Raw genomic sequence first — 23,337 nt, forward strand, 5'->3', positions numbered from 1 at the left:
CCCTAAGCCTTAAGAAATTGACTAATCACAGTCGCGCATTCTTCTCATACTTGACCGTGATTGGCCAATTTCTTAAAGCTTAGGGCTTAAATCATCTATTGTAGACTGGGACTAAAGCTTAGGGCTTAAATCATCTATTGTAGACTGGGACTTAAGCGAGTGAAAGCAACTAGGAAAAGAAATTCCCTATGGCAAAAATATCAGGTAGCTCTGTTGCGTTCCGAAACTCACTGTAATACTCGGGCGAGTCGCGCTTGGTGCTTGGGCCTTGGTATGTAACTGCTTCGTAGCTTCGTTTTAATTTAATTCAGACGTTCTAGACGGGAGCACGATTCGAGTGCCGTCGTTGCTGGTGCCGTAGATTGCCGTTGTGATAAGTGAAGCGGCACGGATTACGGACGGACTCGGTAATCTGGATCTGGGGAAGACATGGCCCGGTTGTTCAGGTTGCTGGTGGAGCTCGGCGGCTCGGAGCTCGTCGTCTAACATGTTTAACACGTCGCTGTATGTAGTACTACAATTCTGCTGTCGCACGTTGTCGCACATCGTCGCACATTGTCGCGCGCGCGCGCGCGCACGCGGTCTCACGACAGTGCCGTTTATCTCTCATTTGTCAGCGTTGCTAAACGCAAAACTCTGTGCTCGACGCGTCACGCGCGTACCCTTCGTCATTCATTCACGGTAACCGACCGAACGCGTAAATACGGACAGCCCTGCGGTGGGTCCACGCACGTCGCTCCGTTTAACCTACCACCGCACCGCGAGCGAGGCGAGGTTTATTGTTGTCCTTTCGCGGCTTTTTGAGGTCCACCCTTGGCGCCCTACGCGATTTCTACGATCTCTAGCTGCGCTCCTCGTCGGTCGTCCTCGCGACGAGGTACGTCCTTCTACGCATGTATCTCGCAGGAAGGATTTCGAGTAAAGCTGGGGGAGCTCAAGGATGCTCGTGTATCCGTTTCTCTCTCTCTCTCGCAATTTTGCTCGTTACCCGCGTCTTCCTTTCGCTCTCCGTTCACGAGATAACGGCCAGTTCATATTAGATAATCTAGATTTCGTCTGTGCCGCTAGCGAGACTAGAGAACACCTTTGCCACGACGTCCAAGCTATTATCTCGCTGATAATTTCTCTTGTGCATTTTTAGGTTATTCAACTAGCGCAACGATGTCGGTACACTACAAATTTAAATCTACCTTGGACTACGACACTGTGTCGTTTGACGGACTGCATATTTCAGTGGCGGACTTGAAAAAGGCGATATTTCATCAAAAGCGCATCGGCAAAAATACAGATTTCGATCTGCAGATTACAAATGCGCAGACAAAGGAAGGCAAATATCACAATTTGTTTAGGGGGATTCTCTCCCGTCCTATAAAGCTACAATACTGAACGCCGTTAATTATAACCGATACATTTTGTATAAATAACTCGCTCATTATGTACAGATTACACGGACGACAATGCGCTAATTGCCAAAAATACCAGCCTTATTGTCGCCAGAGTCCCGTTGACGGTGCAACAGAAACGTTCTTGGGATCGAAATGAAGCCCCTTCGTTCAGCAACACGAAGGATGAGACGAATTTAGGTAGGGCCGTAGATCTCACGAGACTGGACGGCTCGGAGGAGGATAAGATCCGCGCAATGATGACGCAATCGACCCAAGACTACGATCCGTCAAAGTAGGCCATTTTCCAATTTGTTTCGCCGGACAAAGTGCCTTTACGCGAGTCAAACTGCATAACGTGTCTGTATGAATTGCTAGAGTAAATTGACACAGTTGTTTAACTTTTTATTAGCTATATGAAAATTCGTGGAGCCAATCAGACCGGTGATGTACCTGCAAATTACCGCTGTTACAAATGCCACCAGCCCGGACATTGGATAAAAAACTGTCCGCTGGGCACGAATCAAGAGCCGATCGAAATAAAGAAGAGCACTGGCATTCCCAGAAGTTTCATGGTACCGGTCGAGGGGCCTTTGGTGCCTGGTGCTATGATGACACCTACGGGACACTACGCAGTTCCTGCTATCGATCAGTGAGTCTCGAGCGTATATATATAACACGACGTGGTGACGTGTGCATTACGAAATTTCATGTATGTCCTTTGCCGCCTCTAGTCAAGCTTACAAGGAAGGTAAAAAGGAACGGCCACCGTTCTCGCAAGATCCGGAACCCGTGATGGAGAAGCCAGAGATACCGGAGGATCTGTTATGCAATATCTGCAAAGATCTTCTAACGGATGCGGTGATGATTCCATGCTGCGGCAATTCCTTTTGTGACGAGTGTAAATTTCCCTTCGCCAGTCAATTTTCAATGATAAATTCTGAATATCTTCGGTCTCTCGTGTGTACATTAAATACGCTCTCCTTCTGTGCGACAGGTATCCGTACGTTTTTGTTGGAATCCGAGGAACACGAATGTCCGGATTGCAACGAGAAGGACGTGTCGCCGGAAACCCTTATACCAAATCGATTTCTACGTAACGCGGTGATGCATTTTAAGAACGAGACTGGTTACGCCAAGAGACAAACGTATCGGCCTCCTGTTCAAAATGCCGGCCAGACTACTGTGCCAACAACCGATCAGCAGCCAAAGATTGAAGCGCAACAAGTCGCGAGTCACGCGTCTCCTCAGGCTAAATCCGTTGCTCCTGACGCGCCAGCAACTTCGCAAGAGCCTGCGGAGCTGCAGTCCGCTAATATCGAATCTGCCTCGCAACATTTCCCAACCAACACCTCTAGTTCGCAGTCATCGACCAGTAAGTGTCTTTTGTTAACTGACGTTATCGTCTCATGCTTTTAACGATGTATTGAAGATTGAAAATGTCTTGTTTCACGTTTGCGTTGTGAGAATTACAACATACGAGATCAATTGTGCGACGTGATGTGAGCATGCAGTTTCTTGCTAAGAGTGTGAGCTACTTTAGTTTATTGCGTTACAGACTTTTATAACGAACACTTTATTAGGTACGTTAAAGTCTAGATGTCCGATTAAAAAGTCTACTTGTGCGATTTACCCAATTGCCTACCCTTCGGCCTAACGAGCCTGAATAAGAAGCAGCTCCGAGACTTTCCGTCGCGACATTACTTACTCGCGGCAATATTCTTAAGTTACCTTGTGTTCCAAATTCTACACATGTACCGCAGAAGTGTATTTGTATGTATTATTATACGTATGACTTTTAAGTACGTGTGCAGCATTGTGTCTAACGAGTATATATATGCGCATAGTACCGTTTAAAGTTACAGGGAATTATTATGTTAATATATTAACAAGATAATTTTTACCCGACATTAAATTGGACAATTTTTATGTGTAATACCAATTTGTCACCACATAAACGCGGGACACGACACGTTCATTGAGTTTCATTTATTTATAGATGCTTTACTCGTGCGCGCAATAAAATAATATGCGCGCGCGCGCTCTTGATCAGTTTTAGTTAAACACTTATAGCGTTTTCGATTTGCTGACTCGACCCGACTCCGAGTCAGAAAATCGAAAACGCTATTAGTTAAACACTTAATATCGAATTAACCAAATGATGCCGGCGTATTGATTGGCGTCTCTTTGATCCACGTCAGATAAAAAGTTTGGCAAAACTCTCTTCCACTTTAATCGAAAGAGCAGCGGGTGAATTCTCTCGGCTATTCTCTCTCTCTCGCGTTTCGTCGTGCGTGAAATATTTTTCTATAGCGTGTTTACCGAGTCCTGGGTTTTTTTATACACCTATACATATATAGGCGCACATCTTGTAAACGTGATACATCTCTCGTACGTAAACAGAAGGCGGGCGCCATTATATTCGAGTGTGTGTGTGATCGATGCAGTTTTGACTCTTCGGGGCTCGCGCGGCGCGCAGTACTCGCGAGAATCGCCGCGCCGCGATGAAACGCGCCAAGTAGCGCGCCCGTTATTGCCGCGATCGCGTCGCTGACGGTACACATTCGAATTTATGCCGGCCAGCTGACGATATCGAGCGCATAACCTCAAAATGCACCGTGCCACTATGAGAGGGACCGGGACGCGCGAGAGTCTCGCGCGGCGTAAATAGATCCATCGCGGATGGAGATAGGCTAATCCGCACTTTAGCGCGCTGTAATCGCCCGTTTGCGAGTCGCCTACGTCGCCTACTCACTACCTCATGTGCCTCTGACAGCTCTGCCTGAATCGACCTCAGAGTCACACTTGCAAGGTGACTCGGTAACAAAACTAACAACTGACGAGGAAACTGAGGTGCCTCCTCCTCCAGGAACAGAGCCTCTGCTCCCGATCCCCGCCCTCGTCAGCTCGCCGGAGAGAGAGCGCGAGCGAAGCGATCCCTCGAGCCGCGACAAGAAGGAACGGGACAATGAGTACTCGGGGGACCGTCAGTCGAGAGAACGCCGGCGCAGCTTCAGCAGGGACGGACACCGCGACAGGTAGAGACGCTTGAAAACGGCCCGTTAACGATTGACGATTGACTGTTTATTTACATCTTCGTTTCTCTTTCGACAATGCAGAAGCGGCGAGCGTGGTCGCAGGATTGAGAATCTACGGCCGTTGAATCGCAATCGGAATCGGTCCTTGTCGCCCAGGCACTCCCAGCACGGCGAGTACCCGTCGTCGAGCGCGGTGTTACCTCACTTGATGAACCCACCCCCTTCCAAGGGCTATCAGGCTCACTTAGCGGACGATGGACACTACCCGCCTGCTATGCATTATGACAGCGGAATGCGTAGGTCTAACGAAGACCGCGCGGGCACTCCAACGGTGAGCGGCGAGCCACACTTTAACAGTCCCTTCGGAGTCCCGAGGCTACTTGGGCACCCCTGGGACATTCCTCCTAATTCCGCACGCTGCGAATCTTTCAGGTCGACGAGCCGCATCTGCACGTCCCTTCGTCCGGCAATCAACCACCGTTACTGCCTTTTCCGCCGGGCGAAGAGCGTATCCCGCCGCCGAATTACAACCAGCCACCGCCAAACGTACCTCCGCACAATCCACCCCTTCTGCCAGATCCGTATATGAGTCACCGAATACCGATATATCCGCATCAGCAGGGCTCGCATTACGGACCGCCGAGGTACGACAGGCCGCCGTATCAGCAGCAGGGATACCGGCCGTCTCAGCCACCCCGCAACTACAGCGGGCCACCGAGGCCAATGAGAGGATTGCATCACAGTAAGCAATTACTCTCTCGTAGGGGCAAATTCGCACTTCGGCTTCCATTTCGTATCTTATTCGTATTACGTTCTACTTACATTTGTGCGGGACGTAGAAATCTCTGTCCGTTGTTTTACCGTCTGGCTTGTCTGTCTCGTTTCAGTGGGATATAGAAATTTACAACCGCCGCCACCTGGGCTAGGTAGAAATATACACAATGGGAATCCACCTGGGTAAGTTGACTTTTCATTAATTAGTTGAAACCTTAAACCACCCTTTGTTAAAAAGCTTGGAAAGATGCACTTATTGTTCCTATTAATACACGCCGTTCTGCAGAATCATCGACGATCCATTGGAAGCGTTCGAGCGAATGCTCAGAGAGAAGGACGAGAGAGATCGACGTTTAGGGAAACATAGAAGAAGAAGTAGAACGCGATCTCGATCGCGTAGTTACCGATCGAGTCGATCTAGATCGCGCTCCTTTGGCCGTAGATCGCCATTCGCGTCTCGCATCAGTCGCTCTCGTAGCCCACCGTCAAAGCGCAGGTCAACGAGATCGCCGTTACCGCTCCGACCCCGTAGCCGCACCCCAAAGCGTAGATCAAGAAGCGGCAGCTTCTCCATCAGCAGGTACTTGGGCAGTTCTAACGAAAGCAATCTTTGTAATTTCGCTATGATTCTCAAGTGTCGTCTGACCGATTGCAGATCCAGATCCTATTCCCGCAGTCAGTCGCCTAGGCTGTCTCCGTCGAGAGATAGAGATAGAGACCGAGATCGGGAAAGGGAGAGAGAGAGAGATCGTGATCGCGAGCGTGACCGTGATCGCGATCGCGAGCGCGACCGTGATCGCGAGCGTGACCGTGACCGTGAACGCGACCGCGACCGCGACCGGGAGAGGGACCGTGAGCGGGATCGAGACCGCGAGTTACTGCCCAGATACCGATCGCCAGTTCGGTCACCTCCGAGGTATGTCAGAGCCAACAGAAATACAGCCAAGAGACACCTAAAGTATATCAAGTGTATTTTAACGTACGGATTGTGAAACGACTTGATTCTTTTTCAGATTTCAAAGGGAGAGAGATCGCGAGAGGGACAGGCCGCGATCACGCGAGCCACGAGATGGATACAACACTTATTACGGTGATTCGCCGGCTCACGATTATCCATTCCGTGACCGTGAGCGCGATTTACCGCCTAGGGAGAGACCGCTGCCGAGATATCCCATAGGAAGAAATCAACCGTCCCAACACAATATACCGCCGTTGATGCCGCATCTAGTCACTGGAGGTCACGCACCACCACCACCGCCACCGCTTATGTCATTGGGACCTTCAGCTACGGACAGGAAAGACTATTATGATTCCTACAACAGGTATTTTCGCCTCAATAGTATTTTCATTCATGTACACTACGCTATGCAGTTGATCTACCGAAATGTCTATGCCACTAGTTTATTTAAGCAAAAAGACTTTGAAACTATGGCTGTTGAATTATACAAAAGCGATATGGTATACAGATTGAATTGTCTTGTCAGCGAGAAGTATCGATCCACAAAGACGACTCTGAGAGTCATTTTGACTTTCTGTCTATACATATATAAATTAAACATGCAGTTACATTGCATAAATTTGATACTGAGCATCTCTATGTTGCATCCAATTTTGACACATTGACTGGATAAAGAGTGTCTTATTACGAAGAGTGCATTGTTGCCGAATTAAGATTCCGTTTCCTACGCACGCAATATTGTATCATATTATACTGTTTATCGTACAGTCTTGATATACACGTGTTGTATCAAGAAGATACAAATGCATATCAGTTTAAAAATGCGACAAATTCTTAAAGATTAAGTGATTTCTCTACACCTTTCTTCCTTTGTACATAATTTTTTAAATTATTATCGTTCATTTTTCTTTAAAAAAAAACACAAATTTTATTGTCCATAAATATAGAAAATAATTTAAGGAAAACAAATCATTAAATACGTACAGATACGTGGAGTTTTTGCTGTAATGTCAAATTTATGCAGCTCATACATTTTACTACAGTTTTAATTTTCACAAGAGTGATACGTTGAAAATTGTATGCTGTGAGATTATTGTGATCAATGAATTCGTGATATATTATCCAAAAAAAAATTGTACAAATCGATACATTTTTCTTTATACACTTGTATGCTACCCGTGACTACTGAAAGAAAGACTGAGTTAAAAAAAGATTGCGTTTTTAACATCGCGTACTTAATATGCGTCCACTTGATATGCTTCCATATCTTAAAAGTAAATTGTTATTTGAATTTGTTTTTAGGATAGTATTGATAGTATTATATTTAGGACAGTAATGAGAGATAATGAAGTATGCTAATGAGAGTGTAATTTATGCGCACGGCGAAATTTTTCCTCCAAATAAAATTTTTTGTATTTTTTTATGTACTTATGCTTTGCTATAGGTCTATTTTTAACCAAGATTTTTCACGTCAAGTAATCATCCATATTAAGATTCACAATTTTTTTCAAATATACACGCACTATACGTGTGTATACAACAAAAGCACGCGCGCACACGCACGCGCACACAAAATACACGAAATATACATAATATATCGATATCTATGCACATCTGTATATATGTATATGTATATACAGATATATATATAAGTATATATATATGGAATCTCGTAATATTTATATTTAGGTATATTAAGGTACATTAGGTGTTACATTGTATAATAACGTGCAAATAACAAGTTTAACAATACATTTATGTAGTAGTATTCAATAAGTTATACATATATATGTAATTATATGTATGTACGTATGTATGTATGTATGGACGTATATATTTTTGTGCGTGTTATATTTTATACGTTTAGAATATACTTAAGTATAATTGTAATATTGTCACTATTGCAAATTTCTTTCTACATCACGTTATTTCATTAATTGCGATTTATTAGATTACATATATATTTAATTATATACAGTTATATGTGATGCTGAATTATACTAGAAAGATCTATTTTTGATTTTGATAACTTTACTACGTAATTAAGTCCTTTGTAAGAGAAACTCTTAATGCGAGTTTAATTTTGATGTGCTATATGTAACACAGTGTATTATATAAGGATTATACCCTAGTAACGTATTTAATTTATCTACGATATATTATTACAATATTGTTGAATATATAATTATGTAAAATGCATATATATATGTAACTTACAGTGTTTTATATACATATATTATATATATGTATTATATATATGTATGTATATATGAGTGTATGTGTATTACATGCATATTGTGAAATGTAACATAAAAGTGCAAAAAGAAGAAAGAAGCAAGGAAGAGTACCGAGGAGCATCGCGGAGAGAAACTAGCCAGCTGATCGACACGTCTGCATGGTTTCTGAATCAGGTGAATTCAGGGCCAAATCAACATTTGTAATGAAAAAAAAGCTTGCTTCCGTTTATTTTCTGTCATGAAATTTGGGACACGAAAATTAATCCTGTCACAATATAAACAAATTAAAGTAAAATTTAATATAAAAAAAGGTTACAACCTGGCAAATTTTTAATCTTTACATCTGCAATTATTTGAATATTCACGTTAATGCATATTTTTAATTATATTTTAAAGCAGTTGAAAGTTACAAATGTTGCTTTCTGTACTTGATAATTTTATAATTTTAGTTGATAATTTTAACAAAGTCCTTTGGCAATAGGTGATTGTGATTACGTTGATTCCTGTTGATTCTTGCAGCTCGTATGGAGATTAAAAAGGTGCAACAGTCTTGTACAAAAGTTGACATATTCCCTATTTCGATTATTTAAATTTTTCTCAAATAGGTATCGTCCATACACCACAGAGGTGTGGCGCAAATAGACCTCGGGATTGACTGAAACCTTGGGAAGAATGGAAGAAAATTGAAGGACAATTTATTCTCTTATTTTCTTTCCTTTCTACGAATATCTTAACACGATTAATTTTCTCGATATACTTTGGGATCACATAAATTCGTTACTAACAACTATTCTACGCGTTTCTCGCGCGCTGTATCGTATCATCTATGAAGACGCAGCATATGTTTAAGGAAGAGAGTGAAAAAAGATGAAAGGCATAAGCATATCTAAGAGTTTATGCAGCAGGATGACTGACTATATCAAGTGCTTACTGTCCTTCTGTCAACAGATATTCCGGACCTCCGGCGCCGCAGCGTTTTAGCAGTCCTTTGAGGGATTCCTCGTCACACAAGCGATTTGACGACGTAGCACCACCTGGTACCGAGGGCTACTACGATCTCTCGCCACCGGGTGTCGAACATTCCGATAGACCGTCGAGGGACGATCGCGAGAGGCAGCGCTCCCTGAGGGATCAGGAAGATCGGGAGCACTCGTCCAAGGATTGCGATAACGATGAGCGTGACAGATTGAGAGACGACAGGTAACATACAATACTATTGTCACTTTGCGTTTCATCAACGAGAGTGTCTTACGCAATCGTATTACGGAGTGTACAAGGATTAGGAGAATATATTACATGTGATGCATCTTGCACGTGTTTCAAAGGGGCCGCGAACGTGAAGATCGTGTGCGCGAACGCGAGAGGGACGAGAGAGACCGCAGAATCGTGAACAGGGACCGCGAGGATCGCGATAGGCCGGTCCCGCCCAGAGAGCACGAGGATAGGATACGCGAGAAAGACGAACGCGAGAGGAGAGAAAAGGACAAGGAGCGAGACGACAGACACATTCGTGATCGTCGAGATGATGACAGGCACGTCGAGAAGAAAGATTATGACAAAGATCGGTACGTCCTACATACGTATTGTCAAATTGACGAATCGATTCATTATTCAGCTTGTCTCGGCTATATTGTCATGGTTCGTATTGTTTTACAGTTATAGAGATGATCGAGATCGCCATAGGCAGGACGACAAGAATCGGGTGCGAGAGAAGGAGAGGCGCGAACGCGAATATGAGACCGAGAAGGACAGAGACCGTCACGAGCGATACGAGAGACGTTCGGTGGAGCGGAAGAAGAGTAGGAAGAGCTCAAGTCCATACTCGCAAAAGTCGAGGGGCGATCCTAAAGATTTGTCACCGGAACGAAGTGTAAAGAAGAAAGAGAAGGACCACGAGGAAAAGGTCGAAGAGAAGAAGAAAGAGAAGAAGATCAAGGAGAAGAAGAAGAAGAAGGATAGCGATGAGAAGGAGAAGAAGAAGAAGAAGAAAAAGGACAAGAAATCCAATCAGAAAGAAGTGGCGAAGGACGATCAGACGATCAAAACGATGGAGACGGACGAGCTGCTGGTTGACAGTAAGACGAGTAACGACACTTTGTCTTCGCCGCTCAACAAGACCGACTCCATAAAGGCAGCGTGCAAGGACGAGGAGGACAACATGCAGAATAGGATCGAATGTATCACCAGCCAAGTGTCGATCGCGCCGATCAAAGAAGAATTCGAAGATAAGTCTCTGGCGATGAATCCGGAACCGCCGGAATTCGGCGAGGCCAGTCCTGGCAGTGGTCGGCTGGATCGTACGGAATTTGGCACAAATCCACCGAATCCAAACTTCAAACCGATCCCGGAACTCAAGTCGGACATGATGAAGCCGATCGATAGCCTTTACGAAGGACTAGACGACACAGAGATCAACACTGTGATCACGGAAAAGTATTCTCTACTTTCGGAGCACTCGCAAGCCGAGAGCAAGGAAGCTGTCGTCGCAGCGCTCGCGACGGAGAAATCGCCCAGTGGACCAAAGAAGGACGAGTTTCTGGCGCCAATACCCGAGTTGTCCAAGTGGGAGAGAGACGATACGATCGAAAAGCCCGAGGACGACGAGGATGACGACGAAGCGAGCGGATCACCGACGGAGAAGGTGCAGAGAGAGGACGAGCCCAAGTCGATCAAGATGGTTACGTCGGAAGTGCTGAAGCGTGCGGAGAATGCCATATTCCAGAAGGCCATTAACGCGATCCGGCCGATCGAGATCAAGAAGATTAGCGAGAGCAGAAAGATACTGTATCAGAATCCCGAGCCCAAGGTGCTGGAGACGGTGGAGCCGGCCGCCAATCGAGAGCCGCGCAAGAGCGTCAACGTGACGATCAATGTCGGTAGAAACGAGAGGAACGTCGAGATCACCGAACCGGCGAAGAAGGCCAAGCTCGATCGTACCAAGTTTAAACCCGTGCCGGAGACAGCTTACTCGCCGACCAGGTTGTCCGCGAAGGAGAGGCTCGGCGAGAAGATCGAGGACGGTAAAGAGAGGAAGATTAGTCCTACAAAGGGATTCATGGAGAGGCGTGATGCCAAGAGCGAGAATCAATCGAGAAGTCGATCGCCCAGGAGGGAAAAGAGAATCTCCTCTCCGCTGTTGGAGACTCGGCGCGTCGAGTCCTCTTCGTTGGGTTTAACTGCAGGGTCGAGCGGCGAACGCAAAGTCTTCTTGGAAGAGAGAAAACAGAGGGACAATAAGGACAGAGGTGATCGGTCGAAGGATAGGTCGGATTTCCGAGGCGACAGGCACAGCGGCGAGCTCAAGCCCGAGAGGGAGAGTAGAATCGATTGTAGAACGGACTTTCGCTCAAACAGTGGTAGAAGTGACGGGAAAGGAGAACGCGTGGACAAGGAGCGAGATCGCGAGCACAGAGGTAGGACACCTCCCTCGGCTGGTGCATTTAAGAGAACGGAAATGTCAAAGATGAGCTTGTTGAAGTCGTCCAAGGATGACGAGGAAGAGAAGAAGCGCGACAAAAAGTCGCGGGATGAGAAGAAGAGAAAGAAGGAGCATCGCAGCAGGAGTAAGTCTAAGGAGCACAAGAAGCGCAAGGAGAAGAAGCACAAGAGGGATAAGGACAAGAGTCAAGAGAAGAAGCAAAAGCACAAGGAGGCGGCTGCGATCTCAAAGGACAAGTCGGATGGCAACGAGACCAAGATCAGCTACGAGAACATTGAGCCGCCTCTGGCAGAATCGTTGAAGAAACAGAGGAAGAATCCGAGACTGGTGTCCGACCGCAAGCGCAGTATGCTCGACGAGGCCCACTTCGAACCCGATTATTCAGCCTCGGACTCGGAGTCGGATGGCGAGGAGGGTAAATCGTCACCTACGAAGAAGCTGAAACTTGACGAAACGGAATTGGACAAGGAGATGGAGATCAAGTCCCTGAAGAAACGATCAAAGTCCAGCAGCAGCGAGGATACGTCCAGTAGCTCTGACACAACGACCTCCGACTCGGATAGCAGCGACGAGTCGCACAAGAAAAAGAGGAAGAAGCATAAGAAGCATAAGAAAAAGAAATCTGCCAAGAAGGATAGCAGTTCAGACTCGGACACTTACTCCGATTCGTCCGACACCAGCACCGACGAGGAGAAGCATAAGAAGAAATCGAAAAAATCAAAAAGCAGAAGCAAGCAGTCAAAGAAGAAGAAGAAATCCAAGCACAAATGACATCACTAGACATCTTTGATGCTCGCGATCAAAGAATCTTTACAAATACCTTTCAGCAGAAAAAAGGGCCAGAACTCCTATTATTTTTCTTTTTTTCGTAGAATCCTATCAAATATTACGAAAATAATAAGAATAATTGTTTCGTACTCGCTACAGTTGAGCGCGCGACGTTTCGTTTAACAGATGTCATTTAGCGTAGTAGGATATTTATTGAGCGATTTATTGGCATGGAAATAAGTAAACACTTTCGACATGCGGAACAAATTAACCGGATTCGGGGGGAGTAATAAAAGTTGAGAATACATACGATAGATACACTATTCTAGTGCGAGACGAAAAGAAGAACCTGATGGCCTTTGCATAATTATCACGTTCCGACTTGACATATTAAAGTACTATATATATATATAAAAGTTTATTATTACGATAAGCCATGTACATTGTAGCTGATGTAATTTTGTGGCAATTTTATCAGAACGATAATAAGTCTTTGAAAAACTTGATAATTGTATAACGAGTAATTTTATTTAGGGGATACACATACACACAAAATATATATCTCCCTCTCCTCCTTTCACCATTATATTGTACTTTCGTAATCTAATGTCAATATGTAAGAAAAGTCACGAAATAAAATGGTAAAATTCTTTCAACATATTCTTGTGTCTCGCCAAACGCAAAGATTGAGACGCGTCAGCCTCGCGCTCGTCGTGTCAAGTCGCACATTATGACGCGTACAAGTAAGAATACTGTTACGTTTTTCATCATTTATTGCAACAAGTATAGCAATCAAAGTTTGCGCTGCGTTTTCAAGCTTGTATGCACAAAGACGTCCAGGCGCGAAATTGGTATGTGTGCAACATACGAATAGGAAATAAATAAATAGCATTTAAAAAATCTCAACTGAATGTTGAATGACGCACGCTCGTGTAGATTTTACACTTGGACATTTTTCAAGCTAGTGAACGTTTGCACGAGGCCGCACAACAACGGTAGGTCTCTGCTCTTTTCGTTGTCTTTTACTCCCAAGCCCTGCGCAAGAAGCTTGCGATCCAAGCAATGCTTGGGGAGATCGCATTCTGGAATAACAGATATATCTTGTTTAATATCTCGCCGCTGATAATCGATGTCGCATTCGACATCTATCGTTAGCGCTTATTACAGTTGGACGCATATGTGTAATCCGACCAAGAGAATGTACCTGCGATAAATACGGTAGAGCTATATTTATAACCCATCCAATCGAGATATTCTCTGACGAGTTCATTGACGAAAACGATATCGTGAGGAGCTTTAACAGTTCTCGATTTGCTCTCCTTGCCGGAACAGTCGAGCAGTTTCATCACTTCCGTGCGCATTTCTGCTTTCATCCGATCGAGATTTCCATCAGCCTTTAGCGATTCTCGTACAGCTACAAACGTTCAACACATTGACGCAAGCAACAGCATCGTACATTATATATATATATGCGAAGAAGTGTGTAAACTTTATTCAGGGGATTTTTAATTCACTCGACACAGAGATAATAAAAGAAAACAAAAAAAAAAGATTACACGTGCGCGAGAAATGTATGTATTTCTTGCCGCTTGATATAAAATGTAGAAATGGTGGGTTATTTGTCAAACAATTCTGCAATTCCTGTTTTATGTCTTAAATGTTGTACAGCACACAATCAACGTTTACCATTCACTAAATCCTTCTCCGTCGCCATTTCACCCTACGTCTCATTCAATATCTTTCAGAAATTCCAAGTGTAAAAGACGGGGAAAAATCGATCGTACCGAGGGAGAACGAGTACCGCCAGGCGCCTACCAGTTTAAAAGTTTCAACAATTTCTCATTCCTGTCGCCGGGCCTCCCCCCACCCCCGTACTCACCGTCGGACCATATGTTACCTGGCGTGGTTAGATGGACGTATAGACGTAAAGCCCGTATCAGACTACGGATTGGGATTAGATTGAAAATTGGCCAATGAGGGTAAAAGTTACTAAACTTGAGATTAGTGAACTTTACTGCGATTCGTCAAAATTCAATCTAATCCCAATCTCAATCCGTAGTCTAGCATGGTCTAGCATGTAACCAATTTTTGGGGCAAATTGTTCATTGCTTCTGCCTGCATTCAACCGCAATGATTTGCAGTTTGAAGTTGGGCCACTTCTGATTGGTTGACGCTGCGCATCCACCGGATTGCTTCACCTCGGGCTGCGTTCAGAAACACCACCCGAGTGCTCCAGCGTATCGTTCTATCCTTGTTCAACATACGGTGAGAAATAAGGATAGAATGATATGCTGGGATACTCGGGTGTTTCTGAACGTAGCCCAATGGGAGAGCAAGAGCAAGCCCTCATTTCAGTTGTGTCGATGGTTGTCGAACGTTCTTGTAACCTAACCTTTGTAACAACTGTGCGCGGTAACACTAGAAGAAGTTGCTGGAAGTTGCATACGATAATTAAATAAGTAAATAATGGCCGATGAAGATTTCGATGGAGACGAGTGAGTATATATAATAAAACTTGTCTTATTTGAATGTATGGATGCAAGTTCTTCTCTAATCCATTAAAGAACGTTATTCTCTTTTGCAAACATAAATAAAGTGGACGGAAAAATTGAATGCTATTGAATATTGTGATTTGCCCGTGGTTGACCCAGCCGTCGCAATTGTTTTGTAGGGTCGTGGATGATTTCGACGATGTGGAAGACGAGGACAACATTGAATTGGAGACCCAGGAAGATGACGGTGAAAACATTGAATTGCTGAACGCCAACGAGGCCGCCGGCGGTGTTCAAAGATCAAAAAGGATTACGACCAGATATATGACCAAGTATGTATCATTTGTTTGCACATATTATTGCAAGTAACGGTATAATTTACCTTTCACTTTCTAGATACGAGAGGGCAAGAGTTTTAGGCACAAGAGCGTTGCAGATAGCAATGTGTGCTCCAGTGATGGTAGAGTTGGAGGGAGAGACTGACCCGTTGCAAATTGCTATGAAGGAATTGAAGCAACGGAAAATTCCTATAATTATACGCCGCTACCTGCCTGACAACAGCTACGAGGATTGGGGCATCGACGAGCTGATTATAATAGATCATTAATCGCCAATGTTGAGAATTAAAAGAAATATATATGTACTTTTGTTCATAATTTTATTTATTATCGGTATTCACAATAAATGATTGTTTGTATGTGCGTGTGTAGAAAAATCTTATTCTAAATTCTGTTCTGGAGTTTCTTTACACATGCAGAGCCGTTTGTGGGCATATTTGGTACACATACTCTTGTACTCGTAACTTTATTAACTTCAGCTTGCAGCCAAGAAGTGGACTTTGTTTACAATATGTTCTTAACTCATTCATTCTTGCATACCTCTTTTCAACCTCCCTATTACACAACAATTAACTCGATAACTGATATTGCAAAGAAAAATAAGTACCTATCGCGAATATTAGTTGATACAAGCTAAAATCAATCAATATTGCAACAATATTTTCTGAAATGTTTCTGGAAGCTTCGGTGCTGTATGGGTATACACGTGTTGTGACGACGAACAAAAGCGTGCGTAGTTGGCAACTCGCCGCCAGAGGTCGATTTTGTTCGCTCCGCCGGCGGCCCGCTCCAGACTCCAGGCAACTCCGGACTCCAGGCTGATCTGTCAGCGTTATAAGGAACTTGACGACGTTCGCGCGAAGCACGCGTATCAAAATGGTTTTAAGTCCGACCGCGAAACAGAGAGTGGCCATCGTCCTGAACGTGAGCAAATTCGTGTTCCAATGGGGCTTCATTCCTTCCATCATCTTTTTAGGTTAGACCTTATTTACGATTCGCCGTCTCTGCTACCGCGTTTTACTCGCGCGGCAAAGTGCTGAAGGTGCAAATATTTCAATTTCAGGATTCAGGAAGGGTGCAGACCCAGGCATGCCCGAGCTAACCCTCATGAAGTAAGCAATCGCAAAAACGTAATCCGACTAGGCGGATCGCGGGGGGAAAGGTTTTATGTATATTTTTTCAACACTGCTGCTTTTTTACAGCTTATTGTGGCAGTAAACCCCGTCTCGGTCCTCTCTACCGGCGAACGCACGTCCCGAGAGAAGTCATGGGTACATTGATGTTACGTGGATAGGTTTATTTGAGGTTATGACGCAATGTTTCCAGTTACCGGAGCGGCAGGCTCTGTACCTTGCTAAATAAATGTTGCATTGTTTTTTATTAAAATCGAACGTCGCACGTTGTATCCGACACGTCCCGATCGGCCGGGCTTTTACGGAGTACAATTTTTTTTTTCCGGCGAGTTCGCCGCGTTCCCAAACGCGTCGGAATCGACGCTGCGCAGGTCCACGGAGTGATGGCAGATTGGTCGCGCTTTTAGCGCATGCGCGTCGATCTGAGGCTCGCTGAAGTACCTACCACGGACAAATAGGTGTATCGCTGGTCGCCCGTAAGAAATTTTCCTAAAGAAAATTAAAAAAAAGATTGTTGACAAGAAACCTTTTTGACAGCCACGCATCTTTTTGCTTTGTATATAATATAACCATGTAAATTAATATATACGGTCCCGTATACAGTCAATGTATAAAATTAATTCGAGTCTCATATCTGCGCCCATTGTACGGCATTGCCAATACATCGCTGGTCGCTGTCGCGCATGCGCGAGACCCGCGACCAGTCCGACATCGCCGGTCGAGAGTCCCCACCTATGTTCGCGTATGGTCTCGCGTTCCCTCGTGTCGACCAATCAACGAGGGGCATTCGAGATTTTGAATAACCGTTTAGAGACACCGCGAGGCTCCCGTGGTTTCCAATACTCACCGACACCTTCGGCACCTTCGTCTCGCCGGAGAGGTAAGCGCTCTCAAAGAAGGTCGTATCCCGGACATCCCGGTTCCCGAGCCGCCGATGCCACGTCAAGTGCATACGTTGCATTAGCAACGAAAACTAACAACGAGACTCGCCCGCGTGTAACGTTGTCAAGCTACGGTGTACGAGATTTATTTATATTTCACTCCATAAATTGCCTATTGTCAGGATTATTGTCGGACCGCCACGGAGTGTAAGCGTCAACTATGCTCGAAACGGATAAGGAAAACGACAAGACTTGTGAATCGGACACTCGCACATCGAAAACGGTCGTCAGCTTCAGCCGCTTGCACATTTCCGACAAAGTGCTGACGGACGTCGCAGCATCGAGGAACGTGGCAAGTGCGAATGACTACGGGAAGGGTAGCTCGGGCGTTTGCTCCACGACAGACACCAGAAACGAGAATCAACATGAGGACGTCAATAGTGCCAAGAAGTCCAGCGAGTTGATGCCACCACCTAGAGTGCCAGTAGCGTCCAAGTCGGTAGATTCCACCCAGCCTCAACAGAAGCCCGACAGCGAGGGCAGCGAAGGGGCGAAGGACAGCAAGACTGGAGACGCGCACAAGGAGAATCAGGGCAAGAAGAGATGGGTGTTGACAGACTTCGATATCGGCCGGCCGTTGGGCAAAGGGAAATTTGGTAACGTATACTTGGCTAGGGAGAAAAGGTCGAAGTTTATAATAGCTATGAAGGTGCTGTACAAGTCGCAGATCGAGAACGCAAACATCTCGCATCAAGTACGGAGAGAAATCGAGATCCAGACCCACTTGAGGTACACTATCGCCCCTCTTTAGTCTGTTCTAAGAGCAGTATGTAACGTCCGGTGTGCGACGTAAGATTTTCAGCGGGGCGTCTTGACAGCTTCCTTCATCCTTTCAGGCATCCAAATATTTTGAGGATGTACGGATACTTCTACGACGAGAGTCGAATTTATTTGATACTAGAGTACGCGCCGAAAGGCGAGCTTTACAAAGAATTGAGTGCCCAGCCCGATAAACGATTTGACGAAGAAAGGTAGGTGTAATTTGAGGAATTGCATTGGGATTGCTATGTCACCTGTGTTGTAATCTCCCTACCTGTAGGACAGCCAATTACATAGCTCAATTAGCAGACGCATTGAAGTACTGTCACAGCAAGAGCGTTATCCATCGTGACATCAAGCCTGAGAATTTACTCCTCGGAATGAATGGGGAACTAAAGATCGCCGACTTCGGATGGTCGGTGCACGCCCCTTCCTCCCGAAGGGATACCTTGTGCGGCACCTTGGATTACTTGCCGCCCGAAATGGTGTCCGGGAAAACGCACAATCATACGGTCGACTTCTGGAGCGTCGGGGTGCTGTGTTACGAATGCTTGGTTGGCAAACCTCCATTTTATGCGGCAAGTAACGATGAGACTTACGTAAACATAAAAAGATTGCGATACACGTTCCCGAGTTTCGTCAGCGAGGACGCGAGAGATTTAATTTCAAAGGTAAGCTAATTTCAGCAGCTCCGTTTTGCCGATAAAACTCTTGTCGATTAACTCTTCTCGTCAACCATGTATTTCAGTTGATAGTTATTGATCCTGAAAAGAGACTGAATATGGACGGCGTTCTTAAGCATCCTTGGATTGTGAAAAATCGCAAAAAGGATAAGGCGTAACGTCTCTAGTTAATTTTCAACCATCGCCTGGCAAATCCAGCCGAGAAATTGGGCAATTCATATCGACACGTCATCATAATTATCTATTTAAAATATCCCTTTATTTAGATTAATATAGATAGAATGGTTTTGGGATAACGAACAGTTTTAGCTTATACGCTTTGTCTAAGTGAGAGACGACTTATTTACACGACTCGTGCCATTTCCATATGTATATGCTATTTTTCCACAAATCTTCACGATCGACTTATTATCGAGATTTTTCAAATAGAGTATAATAAAGGGCCCCACATAAGATTGATTGTATTTTAAAAGACATTTATTTGTACACATAATTAAAGCTACAGTTACACATAAAAAAAAAGTCAATTATTTAATTGCTGAATACCGTTAAACGTTGTAAAATTATGTATGTCGTCCGTACTTGTCATTTATATAGGAAAAGATAACGAGATATCTCAACTATAACCTGCTAATTATTTTGAAACAGTAAACAATAGATCTAACATAATTGTTGTATGAAATTGAAACTGAACTGCACCGTTATCGAAGAGCCTCTTAGTCTTTCCATGTAAAAGTTGCATGTATCTTGGCTGCGAAAGAGTTCTTTCATGATTTTTATAGGCTTTTATGTGTTGTACTTTAAGTTTCCATCGACGCCATGACTACGTCGACAATTGGTGCGTCTAGTGGCGTATCCATTGGCGTAACTTGAGAATTCTTCCTGGCCGAATACAACTTGCTAAACTTTTCATAGTGTTTAACATCCTGCACAATTTATATTGCTTTCGTTACATTTGTGTCATCTGGTACGCAGATTTGAGACAGATAAGTCAATACTCGCCTCCTCGCGAACGGACGGTTGCACCTTGTCAAACGCCTGGAAAATGTGTCTCATCGAAATTTCCGGTTGTCCATAACCGGCTATTATTTCCTTCAGAGCCTCCATACCGGCCTCTCTTATCAATGCTGCTAAATCGGCACCGGTGTAACCCTCGCATCTACTGTCGTATGCCACTTGATTCAAATCGACGTCTGAAGCAAGTTTCGGTCTCGTTGCATTCTACAAATTACGTCACTTGCTATAATTATACGCATTAAATTATCGGGAGAAAAGACGAATTAAAGAAAAAGGTAAAAACCAATTCCCTTTCTCCCTCCCTCCTCTGTGTAGACTGTGACGTATGTAATTACCTTCGTCACCGCACGCAAAATGTCCACTTTATCCGAAGCGTCCGGGAGACCAACGTATAAAATTTTATCCAATCTACCTGGCCTCAAAACAGCTGGATCTATTATATCGGGTCGATTACTGGCCGCCATAAGGAATACCCCTTGCCGGCTCTCCACACCGTCCATTTCCGTGAGCATTTGATTAACGACGCGCGCCGTCGCGGAATTATCGCCTTCCGTTCTCTTGGGGCACAACGCGTCTATCTCGTCGAAAAATATGACGCACGGCATTGAATTCCTTGCCCGTAAGAAACATTGACGGACTGCCTTCTCGCTTTCGCCAACATACTAAAAGTTGCGTCACGAAGATCACACATTGGGCTTTTACATCTTGGAAATATAATAAGAATAAAGACTTGTAATGTAATATTAAAACTATGTTGAATCTTGCCATATTTAAAAGCTCTGGTCCTTTAACGGAAATGAAATTAATTCCAGCTTCGTTGGCGACGGCTTTAGCCAGTAATGTTTTTCCGCAACCAGGTGGACCGCACAACAATACCCCGCTGGCAGCTGTTAAACCTAACGCATTAAAGTGCTCAGAGTGTTTGACAGGAGCCTGCAGAAATAAATAAGTCAATTTATATGAATGCGCCGTAAAAGGCTATAAAGGAAATGGACAAACAATTGAAGTAATTTACCACGCACGAAATCGATCGACCAATACACGAAAGATGAAAATATATTGATACTCACGAGAATTGCCATTTGTAATTCTTGCCGTATATTTCGCAGTGAACCGACATCGTCCCATGTTACACCGGGAACTGTCGCGAATCCTTCTCGCTTCGCCGAAGGTTGTACGATGCGGAGGGCAGCCTCGAAATCACTGTGCTCGATGCACAAGGTCGACAGGCGTTCCGGGGAGAGTGGAGGTTCGGTACGCAACCAAGTCACTAAGGTCGACAGGTCTGCCGAATGTTCCTGTGTCACGTCCATTTCGGCAACCCCCGGGGCTGGATCTTTGGGTAATTCTGTTGGAAACGTGAGATTGCTGCCAGTCGTATCGGAAGCTTCTGCCGCAACATTAGTATCGATTGAATTTTCCGAATTTTCGGCATTCTCAACTTGTTTGTCCGCTTGCTTCTCCACTTGTTGCGTCACTTCCGGTGACTTGACATCCTGTTTTGATCCTCTATTTAGATCCTCAAATATTCTGCAAAGTTGTCACGTATAGCAAGAAGAACATATCAAGGAAAAAAAATAAAACAAAAAAACGTATGGGCATGTGTGTAAAGTGGGCAAAAGAGATTTACCTATCTACGGCAACCATAGCAGCTTCCCTGATTAAGGCAACTAAATCGGCACCGACAAAGCCTGGAGTGAGGGAAGCTATTGTCGACAAACTAACATTAGGAGCCAATACAACTTTTTCAGTATGCACCGCCAAGATCCTGGCTCTTGCTTCTCTATCTGGTATTCCAAGGCACACTTCACGATCGAAACGTCCCGCTCTTCTCAAAGCAGGATCTAATGAATCGGGTCGGTTTGTCGCACCAATCACTAGTACTCTGTCTCCATTTTTATTGAGATTCAAATCTAATGAGTAAAAGAAATGGGGAGATGTGTAATAAATTTGACAATAGCGTAAAACATAATAATGGAATCATTAATATTTTACCATCTAAACTTGATAACAGTTGTGCGACGATTCTTCTTTCCATTTCTCTCTGAGCTGTAGCTCGATTCGGTGTAATGGCATCGATCTCATCCAAGAAAACAACGCACGGTGAAAGAGCTAAAGCTTGCTCAAATAACTCCCTGATACGAGCCTCGCTTTCACCAGATACTCCAGTCACAAGTTCGGGTCCCGCCACCTTCAGTAGAGGCATATTCAACTCCTAATATAAACAATACAGTTGTTAATTAAATCGTAACATCGTTACGTCTCACTTGCGTCAAATGCAAGAGATAAAGAGCGAGCGAGCAAACTCGCGCACAAAGCGTGAAACATTTCACAATTGCTTGCGGAATATAGGAAAAACGTATTTACCGCTCAATTTGTTACAATAATCTGTGAATAGATTTATACTCTTAGAATTATATATCTTACTCCCGCAACTGCATGCGCCAGTAAGGTTTTTCCACAGCCGGGCGGTCCATGAAGTAAAAATCCCCTCGGTGGAGATATACCGAGCCGTTTGAAGATTTCAGGGTGTTTCATATGGGCTAGTAATTTGCAGACAGTTTTCAAAACTTTGTCGCTACCTCCTATGCCAGAGAATGTAATATTCGATTCCGTGGTAGGTATGGTTCTCGCTTTCTTTGTGACGGAAAACTGCCCATTGCCACTTTCCTTGTCCCTTTGTCGTTTCCTCACAGATTCTACTAGCAGCTGTTTCGACACGGCTTCGTTCGCAGGCTGAAAGGACGCGAGTATTATTGCGATTGTATACAGACGCAATCGGATTGCCATTGCTAAATACGTACCAGTTTTGATTTCGCAGATGTTTCCGGTTTCGCAGCAGACGTTTCTGGCTTGACCGACGTCACGGGTGGCTCGTGCTTCGTGACAGGCGTTTCTGGCTTGGCAATTGCCGTTTCTGATTTCGATGGGGCAACCGTCGTAATCGGAGACGCATGCGAAGAGTCTTGGGCCACCTTGGGCCCAGGCTCGGGCGTCTTTGCATCCTTCTCAAGCTTGGAATCGGCTTTAGATACGTCGTCGTCGCTACTGATGTCTATCAATTCCTTATCACTGGAATTTCCATTCTGCTGCGTTTTCTTATACATGTGTAACAACATGTCACCTATCGAGGCACGTTGCGAGTCTGACTAGAATTATGCGATTGGAATTGCGATTAAAAGGATTACCAAGTTACAGCGAGGATAATGCCCGAGGGGGGGAAACCGCCGACCAAAATCTTGTACACCAATGCCCACTAATGCCCAGTGGGCATTACTTTATCTTTACAATGCCCCAGCAAGGCCTAATGCCAAAAATCTGCCTAGTATTGCCCAGTAATGCCGCAAATACGTACACCACAATGCCCTCGGGTAAAAC

The 23,337-nt window shown here is 44.6% G+C and overlaps 6 protein-coding genes across 11 annotated transcripts; 4 read left to right on the plus strand and 2 right to left on the minus strand.

The window, feature by feature from the left end:
* Positions 1-276: 276 nt before the first annotated feature.
* LOC105560665 (E3 ubiquitin-protein ligase RBBP6) lies at positions 277-13,254 on the plus strand. 5 transcript variants are annotated; one of them, XM_012009966.1, is made up of 16 exons: positions 277-504; positions 1,142-1,327; positions 1,443-1,677; positions 1,795-2,034; positions 2,117-2,283; positions 2,380-2,757; positions 4,252-4,420; positions 4,502-4,751; positions 4,853-5,162; positions 5,308-5,377; positions 5,481-5,774; positions 5,850-6,110; positions 6,208-6,516; positions 9,338-9,589; positions 9,715-9,954; positions 10,046-13,254. In XM_012009966.1, the coding sequence occupies exons 2-16, from the start codon at positions 1,162-1,164 to the stop codon at positions 12,597-12,599; spliced, it is 5,895 nt and encodes a 1,964-aa protein (XP_011865356.1). In that variant the 5' UTR covers positions 277-504; positions 1,142-1,161; the 3' UTR covers positions 12,600-13,254. The 5 variants fall into 5 exon arrangements, with proteins under 5 accessions (XP_011865356.1, XP_011865352.1, XP_011865355.1 ...); XM_012009962.1 differs by having other exon boundaries at positions 278-504; positions 4,159-4,420; XM_012009965.1 differs by lacking the exon at positions 277-504 and adding an exon at positions 511-718 and having other exon boundaries at positions 4,159-4,420.
* A 97-nt stretch (positions 13,255-13,351) lies between these two features.
* Positions 13,352-14,497, minus strand: LOC105560666 (lisH domain-containing protein FOPNL). The gene is made up of 3 exons (XM_012009967.1): positions 14,283-14,497; positions 13,801-14,010; positions 13,352-13,678 (listed from the first exon to the last, which is right to left on the minus strand). The coding sequence occupies exons 1-3, from the start codon at positions 14,308-14,310 to the stop codon at positions 13,536-13,538; spliced, it is 381 nt and encodes a 126-aa protein (XP_011865357.1). The 5' UTR covers positions 14,311-14,497; the 3' UTR covers positions 13,352-13,535.
* Positions 14,498-14,918: 421 nt separating this feature from the next.
* LOC105560667 (DNA-directed RNA polymerases I, II, and III subunit RPABC2) lies at positions 14,919-15,789 on the plus strand. The gene is made up of 3 exons (XM_012009968.1): positions 14,919-15,091; positions 15,268-15,420; positions 15,485-15,789. Exons 1-3 carry the CDS (start codon positions 15,063-15,065, stop codon positions 15,693-15,695), a joined length of 393 nt encoding a protein of 130 aa, XP_011865358.1. The 5' UTR covers positions 14,919-15,062; the 3' UTR covers positions 15,696-15,789.
* Positions 15,790-16,133: 344 nt separating this feature from the next.
* On the plus strand, positions 16,134-16,812 carry LOC105560668 (mitochondrial import receptor subunit TOM7 homolog). The gene is made up of 3 exons (XM_012009969.1): positions 16,134-16,402; positions 16,490-16,538; positions 16,629-16,812. The coding sequence occupies exons 1-3, from the start codon at positions 16,303-16,305 to the stop codon at positions 16,642-16,644; spliced, it is 165 nt and encodes a 54-aa protein (XP_011865359.1). The 5' UTR covers positions 16,134-16,302; the 3' UTR covers positions 16,645-16,812.
* Positions 16,813-17,350: 538 nt separating this feature from the next.
* LOC105560670 (aurora kinase C-like) lies at positions 17,351-19,464 on the plus strand. 2 transcript variants are annotated; one of them, XM_012009972.1, is made up of 5 exons: positions 17,357-17,439; positions 17,623-18,229; positions 18,337-18,471; positions 18,540-18,930; positions 19,008-19,464. In XM_012009972.1, exons 2-5 carry the CDS (start codon positions 17,661-17,663, stop codon positions 19,098-19,100), a joined length of 1,188 nt encoding a protein of 395 aa, XP_011865362.1. In that variant the 5' UTR covers positions 17,357-17,439; positions 17,623-17,660; the 3' UTR covers positions 19,101-19,464. The 2 variants fall into 2 exon arrangements, with proteins under 2 accessions (XP_011865361.1, XP_011865362.1); XM_012009971.1 differs by having other exon boundaries at positions 17,351-18,229.
* Positions 19,402-23,140, minus strand: LOC105560669 (nuclear valosin-containing protein-like). Its single transcript, XM_012009970.1, has 9 exons — positions 22,764-23,140; positions 22,387-22,695; positions 21,955-22,174; positions 21,590-21,872; positions 21,030-21,489; positions 20,725-20,892; positions 20,295-20,621; positions 19,945-20,163; positions 19,402-19,868 (listed from the first exon to the last, which is right to left on the minus strand). The coding sequence occupies exons 1-9, from the start codon at positions 23,076-23,078 to the stop codon at positions 19,743-19,745; spliced, it is 2,427 nt and encodes an 808-aa protein (XP_011865360.1). The 5' UTR covers positions 23,079-23,140; the 3' UTR covers positions 19,402-19,742.
* Positions 23,141-23,337: the final 197 nt, after the last annotated feature.

The sequence above is a fragment of the Vollenhovia emeryi genome, unplaced genomic scaffold (assembly GCF_000949405.1).
Source record: "Vollenhovia emeryi isolate VEMERY1.0 unplaced genomic scaffold, V.emery_V1.0 DF939225.1, whole genome shotgun sequence".
In the NCBI taxonomy this organism is placed as follows: Eukaryota; Metazoa; Arthropoda; class Insecta; order Hymenoptera; family Formicidae; genus Vollenhovia; species Vollenhovia emeryi.